Consider the following 8,297-nt stretch of genomic DNA (forward strand, 5'->3'; position numbering starts at 1 on the left):
CACTCTGAGTGACATCCATGAGCCAAAAGAGTCCAACCCCTAACCAAGTTTTACGCCCATAACCGCGAGCTACAAAGAAAGATAACCAATCCCGAATGTCACGATACAACCTCGCCACCAACATCAAGACGAACCGTTGCATCCTCTTCCACACCGTGTTCCAAAACCGCCAGACCACGTGTAAGGACAATTCACCATCACGTTGATAACCAGAGAGCACCGACAATTGAACAAATAGTCCCCATGAAAAACACCATGAAAATGGCACATCAGTAAGACTAAGACTCCCAAACCCTAGCTCAATAGAGTAGAGACTTATTAATAGACCTAAAACACCAAAAAAGAAAACCCTAAATGAAATGAAAAAGAAGACACCATGATTTGATTTGCTTCTTCCCCGTATAGCCACCAACAGGCAATCAAAAGTTCTCACTGCTAGACTTGTACAAACACCTGTAGCCTCCTTTCCTTTGATTCGCAACATCAACCTACCACAAGCCCACCAAACCCAGCCGTGCCAACCACCCAAGAAATAACGCTGACCTCGAGGGTTAAGGCACCAAACACCCATCAATCCCTTCCGAGGGGAGGGGACACCACAAATTGCATGCACAACGGCTGTAAAGAACCCTTGACCCGAACGAACACCATCATGGATCGCGTCCCAGACGGGTTTCCCATCATTGTCATCTAGAAAGAAGAAAAGCAGATCACGATCTCCTTCCCTCCAGCCACCAGATCTCGCTGGAGGCACATGGACGCCGCGGGACGAGGCCTCTTGCAAACCCTAGGCGCACCAAACTGCTTTTCTTTTTCCTCCGAGATTTGTGAAGCTTTGTTCGTTATCTCTTTTTTTTTTTTTTAAACACACTTTTGATGTCTATTTAGCATAAAGACATTTGAGAAGCAAAATGTTAAATCACAGAATACCCATGAAAGTGAAAGCCACAATATGTATATGTTGCAACAACGCAAACGGTTTCCTGCATATTTTTCATGCTATGGGCGCGATATTCAAAATTAGCCTAATTACTATTGGCAAATATGAGGCTTCACTTATTCGAGCCTTTATTTTTCCTTCAATATCACACAAATATGTTGTTGCTTTTGATGTCTAGTTAGCACAATGACATATGAGGTAGTTAGCGAGTATTGCAAAGATGTAAAATCAAACAATACATATGGAAATGAAAACCCACAAAATGCATGTGTTGCAACAACACCAGTTCTAAATGACAATTACTTAGGCCGGCTTACTAACCATAGCAAATATTGCATGTGTTCTGCTAAATGAGCTCAAGACTCGGTATGATTAATATGAGACTGCATACTGAGAATGATTCAGCTATAGGAATTAAGGACAATCAGATGTATATGCTCCGCATGAAATCAAGAAAATAAGATCTGATGCATCATGCATGTTTATCAAATCTTGAAAGCAAGGCAAAGCTTTGATATTGATTTTTATGAACCGGTGGCAAAACAGCTTTGACAACTCTACCAAACAAAGCACAAAAACGATCATTTATTCATCTAAAAAATTATCAAGTTATAACCTCACAAACAGAGCAAGTCTATCTTCACACTGCAGGCAAAAGCCCAACTCCTTTCCCCCCAATTTCATAAGCAATTTAACTTTTGCTACTTCATTGTTAGATACACTAATTATTCATATATAAACCAGATCAGATGCTGGTCTGAACCTGAAAAAAATCTGCCACTTTGGATGATCCTTATACCTATACATTGCTCAAGTTTGAATCACCAACATATGCAGCAGTAGTTGGTATTCAATGCACGGAGATTATAGAGCATCACAGGAGATATCTCAAATAATAGAATTGGTTTTGACAAGATCCATCATGTTGACTACTCCAGCTCAAAATGGGAAGGTAAATACATAGACCCAAAACAACCCCCAAATACATTTCAAAGAATTCTAGTATAACCAAAAGATATCAGGGACAGAAAGACAGCATCTGCTTCAAGTTTGGATTGATACGACCGTATCGAAAAACAGAAAACTGGCCCCAAATCCACTTTGCCAGAAGGCGATGAATTACTAAGACAACACCATCCAGGATTTGTTACCAAGGAAGGCGATTGAACACCATCTACTAGCAAATGCATATGAAACTTACTTTTCTTAGATGAATTCTTGACAGATAGCACAAATACAACCCATATCATCAAAGAGAATTGAGAACTCATATTTCATTCAACTTGACAGAATGTGATACACAAGTAGTCATACAGCTCTAATAAGCATGTTACACAGACAGCATTCCTAACATTCAAGGGGGCCCAAGTAACACACAGCACCTAAGAACTCAACGAAAAAAATTTACATCAAAGCTTACGCCAAATTGCCGCCACTCTGCTGCCACAAATTGATGATATCAGTGGCCTGATTGAGAAGAATAATCATCTGCTTTTGAGATATCCAAGGCTTGCTCTCGAGTAAGACCTTGAGCTCCTCCCAAGCATCTTTCCTCGGCCAAAAGTAATACGGGCTGAGCGGGATGGAGCCATGCCCCGGTATCATCTGGTCAAGTGCAATGCCTATGTTCTTTTCCATCCAAATGAACTTCAACACAAGCCTCGGTTTCTCCATCGGCTTCACAACCACTCCAAGCTTCTAAAATAGATATAAAAGAAAAAATTAACTCCAAGTGTAGTGCTTTTCTAAAATCTAAACTATACTTGAGCTTGTTTGGTTACGGGTAAAGTGTGATAGGCAAAAGGAAATCAAACCACATAAATCAAAATATTTTAAGGACTAATAAGCTCATTTCTGTCCAATTGACCCCAAAATTTTCATAAAGGCAAGAAAGAATGAAAATTGTGACCGATTATATAATAATTGGTACATTATAGTCTATAGACACATCCATGCAAAGCAAACCCAAAGAGATGAAACATGGAAATACGAATGCCAATAAACCCAGTTAGTGAACTAAGAAAGTTGCAGCCTAAAGTCTCCACCTTTATAAAACAAATTGGACTAAAAGGGAAACAGAGAGGTAGGGAGGAAGCTGAACCTCTTTGTCTTCTTCAGGGGTGACGTCATCGGCGGCGGTTTCTTCGGCGACAAGAGCTTCAGCGGCGGCGGAGAGTTTGAAGTCTGTGTGGGGGAGTCTGAGCTTGAGGTCCGGCAGCGAGTGAGAAATGAAGAAGGAAGAAGAGGTGCTCCTGGGCTTCAATGTTGAGCTGTTATTGAGGAAAAGCTTGTGTCTTTGGTGAGGAGGCAGAAGCTTCGGCCTGACGACGGCGGCGGAGGCACTCAGGGTTGCCTGACACTCGATCCCAACACCCATAGATAACATTCTCAGACGATTTTTCCTTATCTATCTTGCTCAACCTTTCAGCGACCCACAGAGAGAGAGAGAGAGAGAGAGAGAGACGTAATATCTATTTATGTGGGTGAGCGGAGCCATTCGGCCCATTTCAGATTGTTTCTTGGGTTAGTTTTGGTAACCCAGGCCCAATTTAAGGCCTGAAATTCTATCCATGCCTTTTGTGCCCATGCAAGCGAGGCTAAGCGCACTGATGCCTGAACTTGAACTTTCTATCACAAAATTAAAAAAATAAAATAAAATATGACCATGATTTTCTTCAAAACTGTAGACTATAGCACGAAATTTTTTTTTGCCAAAATTAGAAGTTCTTATTTTCTCACCAAAATACTTTCATCCCTAAATTGTGATTTTTAAGCAATTTTACAACTCACGGAACAAAATGATGTCAACGCGATCTTTTTTTTTTACTACTTTTCAAAGTCGCAGAACCAAGAAAATCATAGAATGAAATCGGATAGAGATTTTTTCAGTATGTCATTTGGAGAGGCTCCTAGGAATCATGTTTTACCAATGGTGAGACCATGAAACATGACAATTTCATTAAGATAAAACTGTTGACAAGGCTTTGCACGTCAAACCCTCGGTCATTGGGATAAGGCTTACTGGAACAAACTATTAGATCAAACATTTTTCATCACAATGACATTCCCAATAAGGAAGTAACTGAAATTCTCAATGACATATATTTCCTTTTACAAATACAAATATTTAGCAGGGTGACAATAACCCATGAATCAGAATAATTGATTCCTTTTCTACCTAAGAAAAAGGCCAATTGAAGAATTAACCAAAAGAAAAATTTGAGATCAACTTACCAGGCCTTGAGGCCTAGCCTGTGATCCCTTCAATGTGTAGCAGAAGCTATCTCCATCGTCTAAAATCGCCTAGGTTACGTATAAAAATGCAAATTCATGAACGTTTCGATCTCTAGGGCTTCACTGTGAAGCTACTTTCTCATATTCCAACCAAAAGATTTTGGATGTTAAGATTCAAACAGCATTCAACTCCATGCTTCAACATGGTATTTGCCAGCCTTTTCCAGAGCCCTAAGCCATCTGACTGCAGATTCCTGAGGAAGCCCACTTTCTTTGGAGATAATTTCCTCAAACGCTAATAATACATCTGAGGGCATTTTTGTCGAAGAACCAGCTACATAGATTGCAGCCCCCTCACCAAGCAAATTCCACACCCTGTGGCTATGTTCCCGCATCTTATGCTGCACATAGACTTTCTGTGGCTGGTCTCTTGAGAAGGCAACATAAAAGCCTCCACCCTTCGCTTCTGAAAGTACCCCGTTGTTTTGTGAATGAGATAACCAAAACTCTTTGTATAAGAAATCGTTGTCCTCATTTCTGCATCCAAAGAAGAACATGACCGGAGCAGTAGAACGGGTCAAACTTTGTATGGTTCTTTCCTCAATGAATCCACGAAAGGGCGCACATCCAGTTCCAGGTCCAATGAGAATAAGAGGAAGTGATGGTGGTGGGGGACGAAGGGAGCCTTTCTGGAACCACACTGGAACATGAACACCTGTTTATGACACAAAAAGAGAAACATATAAAAGGGTAATTCAAATCATTGTTTCATTCATAATCAGCTTTATAAGTCAAAATAAGTGTCGTACATTGTTCGGGATCAAGCTTGGCTAGCCAACTTGAACAAAGACCTGCTCGATTTCTTTTGAAAGGTGTTGTCCATAATACTACACTCACTGTTAAGTGCACTTGATTAGGGTGAACCGAAGGGGAGGAGGCGATGGAGAAAGCCCTCGTTTTCAAAGGAGGAACCAACTGTACCAGCCATTCAAATGGCATTTGAACAGAGGGGAAATCCTCTAATACCTGAATTTGCATATATAAACTTAATTACTGAAAAAAAAAAAAAAAAAACAACCAAGGAAGAAGCAAAGAAATTTATCACTAGATTTGACATCACCTCCAGAACAGTCCTCCGTTCCCTCTGATTGTATTGATATAGGTCATCTCTTCCTTCAGGTGACACAAAATACTGAAGTCTTTCCTTTTCATGCTCAGCTGTTGCAAACATACTCATGACCTGAAAAATGTTTATGGAAGATCAATGAAGAGCACAGGCATTTGTAACTAATGACTAAAACCAACTAAAATTGTTTGTTAATGGGCCTTCTATTCCATATGTTTTAAATGCAAGATGTTCAAATTGAAAGTTATGTCACCATTACCAATTTAGCAAAAATCAAAAGTTTTTCATATTCTTCAAATCACTTTTTATGATTGCCTAAACAGTCGAAATACAAATAAGTGACAATTAACACCCAATTGGATGATGATCACGACCAAGCAAGCAACAATATGGAGGTAACAAAGCTGCAAAACGAGCTCTCTAAGAAACTTGCTAATATTACATACTGGATTCTTGCCTCAAAGAAATAACGTCTAGGGGAAGCTGATGCAATATCCATTGTCAACTCAACAAAAGTTTTTAATTTGATGGGAACATGAGTATCAAGAAGCTGATTCTCCGTCTCTAAGGGATGGACCTGAAATCAATAAAGCTGTATTAATAATCACATGCAGAACTCCTTTCATATGCTATACAATATTACACTTCTGTATATGAGAAGCTGAAGAATATATAAATGATCTTATTTAACCCAACCATTCAGAATTATCTTTCTCTTGTTAAAATGTATCCTATTTATAACCTTTTTGCCTCATTTAACCCAATCATTTACCTTCCTATTTGGTTTTCTTATCTATACCTCCCTTTTACTAGATTTTACAAGTGAGACACAATGCCTTCTACATTCAACTGATACACAAGAAAACTACTCACAGTGATGAATGCTTCAGGGTCCAAATTACAACGAAGTAGGAAAGCATCTACTGCAGCAGGATTTTGACTGGGGAGAATCTCAAGGACGTCACCAACTTCATATTCAATAGCCTGATGTGCATAGAATGAGAGTTTAAATTGGAATGAAAAAGAACAATCCATATCGGTTAAATTAACAATAAAGAGTACCAAACAACTTACAGATGAAACAAATTCAAATTCAAAGTGATGCACCTCTTTATCTTTACTACTTGATTTAGTCAATGGTTGATTCTTGACCTACATCAGTAAGTTCCAATGAGTCGAGGAATGCATATGATAAAAGTATGCAGCTCGAATTAGCATGTGTTTATGCAGTTACACATAGCAGAACTTTCAGGATAACCTACCAATTTAAGAATGCAGTCAGGCCTATTCTTGTCAAGAGAATACTTTACAGCAGACATTTTGCGAGCTCTTTCAATCTGCAACTCAATGTGATTCAAGTCTGAGAAAACACAAGGCATAACTTAATTAGACACCACACAAGAACCATGAGGAACGATGCACTCAATACTGATGATATGTACACGTTAGACATCAACTAAATATCTAACATAGGACGAATTTTGGTTTTTTGGGCACCCCGGGGGGGGGGGGGGGGGGGGGGGTGGGGGAAGGGAGGGGTGTGTGTGGTTGGTGTCAATTGGGAAAAGGGAACAAATTTGTGACATTTCATTCACATTTAAAAACTCTACAAACCTATCATGGAGGTATAAGACCTAGTACTCTAAAAACATGCTTATAATTATTCATCTTGTATATGTTCCACAAAGTAATCCCTGTGATTATACCAATAATCGAACTCTAAACAAGAAAAATACCTGGATCGGTTGAAAGTTGTGAATCCGCCTTGTCAATGTCATGATACATAATCCGAATTTTCGGTTGAGCAATCAAATTCTCATATGGAATCAAAAAGTCTGGGCCACTCGGGAAGTATTTGGAATTGATTGTATTCAACATGTTCCACAAAGATGCCATCCAAGGATCCAGAGCAGCTTCATATCTGTTCACACCAAAATATGTAAATCACATTCTCCCAATCTAAAATATAGAGCAAGATTTCACTAGTAACTTTTCTAACAGTTCATTCATATACCCGGATGGATGCTGATCATCTCCTAAACCTCTTTCCACAATAGGGGTTGCCCCGAGATCCAAAAGCCTTCTGTCAAGCTTCTTGGCAACAAACTGCAGCCGTAAAATATCAATCCTAGTTAAATTGCAGGGCCAAGAAGCACATTTAATCTATCATCATGCTATATATGAAATGAAAGCAGTGAAGCAGAGATGAATTGAAGTATTTACATTAAATTTTTGGTAACCAGAATCACCCAATCCAAAAACAGCATAGTTAAGTCCCTCCAGCCATTGCCTACTTAGATTTCTCTGCAATAGATATTTCCAAAATCCCTGCATATACACAGAAGAAGAAGAAGAAGAAGAAGAAGAAGAAGAAGAAAACTCAATTTCCACATTTCATGTACTAAGTAATCAAAATTGAGAAGCAAAACCTTCATGGAATCGGGAGTGTCACCCTGGCCTGTGGTAGAAACAACGAAAATTACAGCGCCCTCCTGAGGCAAGCAACTCTGAGGAAGTAAAAAGAAACAAAGCTTTGTTATTCGAAAATGTGGGGATTGGTAATATATAATTTTACTGAAGGAATGGAAGGGAATAGCTTTACGGCGTCGTATTGGTCGAGGGAGAGAAGGTGGACGGAACAGCCTCTGCGCTCGGCTTCGCGGCCCATTCGCTCGGCGGCGTCTAAGGCGTTTCCGGTTTGAGTGGCGTAGAGAATGAGTAGCTTCTTCGGTCTCTCTTCCATGTCTCTGCTAGGCTACGTTAAGCTGACGTCAGTTTCTGATGAGAGACGGAGAGAGAGAGAGAGAGAGGAAGAAGGAAAGAGAGTCTGCGCTTTTATACGTGCTGGTCGTTTGACTTCTCTGTCTTAACTCTTCAGACTTAAAAAACCGATTAGGATGTGTTTCATATAATGAGCTGATTTGATCATTTTAGGTGTGCTTCATGCCTTCATATGATATAATGAGTTAATTTGATATAAAACACCCCCATAAGATT

The 8,297-nt window shown here is 39.6% G+C and overlaps 2 protein-coding genes across 4 annotated transcripts; both read right to left on the reverse strand.

Moving 5' to 3' along the window:
• Positions 1-2,186: 2,186 nt before the first annotated feature.
• LOC133726166 (small ribosomal subunit protein cS23-like) lies at positions 2,187-3,393 on the reverse strand. The gene is made up of 2 exons (XM_062153660.1): positions 3,042-3,393; positions 2,187-2,638 (listed from the first exon to the last, which is right to left on the reverse strand). The coding sequence occupies exons 1-2, from the start codon at positions 3,324-3,326 to the stop codon at positions 2,357-2,359; spliced, it is 567 nt and encodes a 188-aa protein (XP_062009644.1). The 5' UTR covers positions 3,327-3,393; the 3' UTR covers positions 2,187-2,356.
• Positions 3,394-4,011: 618 nt separating this feature from the next.
• LOC133726168 (NADPH-dependent diflavin oxidoreductase 1) lies at positions 4,012-8,255 on the reverse strand. 3 transcript variants are annotated; one of them, XM_062153665.1, is made up of 12 exons: positions 7,903-8,255; positions 7,730-7,807; positions 7,524-7,628; positions 7,315-7,406; positions 7,037-7,221; positions 6,563-6,660; positions 6,408-6,452; positions 6,174-6,284; positions 5,758-5,877; positions 5,295-5,414; positions 4,984-5,200; positions 4,012-4,889 (listed from the first exon to the last, which is right to left on the reverse strand). In XM_062153665.1, exons 1-12 carry the CDS (start codon positions 8,041-8,043, stop codon positions 4,360-4,362), a joined length of 1,842 nt encoding a protein of 613 aa, XP_062009649.1. In that variant the 5' UTR covers positions 8,044-8,255; the 3' UTR covers positions 4,012-4,359. The 3 variants fall into 3 exon arrangements, with proteins under 3 accessions (XP_062009649.1, XP_062009648.1, XP_062009650.1); XM_062153664.1 differs by having other exon boundaries at positions 6,375-6,452; XM_062153666.1 differs by lacking the exons at positions 6,174-6,284; positions 6,408-6,452; positions 6,563-6,660; ... (3 more) ...; positions 7,730-7,807; positions 7,903-8,255 and having other exon boundaries at positions 5,747-5,877.
• Positions 8,256-8,297: the final 42 nt, after the last annotated feature.

The sequence above is a fragment of the Rosa rugosa genome, chromosome 1 (genome assembly GCF_958449725.1).
Source record: "Rosa rugosa chromosome 1, drRosRugo1.1, whole genome shotgun sequence".
In the NCBI taxonomy this organism is placed as follows: Eukaryota; Viridiplantae; Streptophyta; class Magnoliopsida; order Rosales; family Rosaceae; genus Rosa; species Rosa rugosa.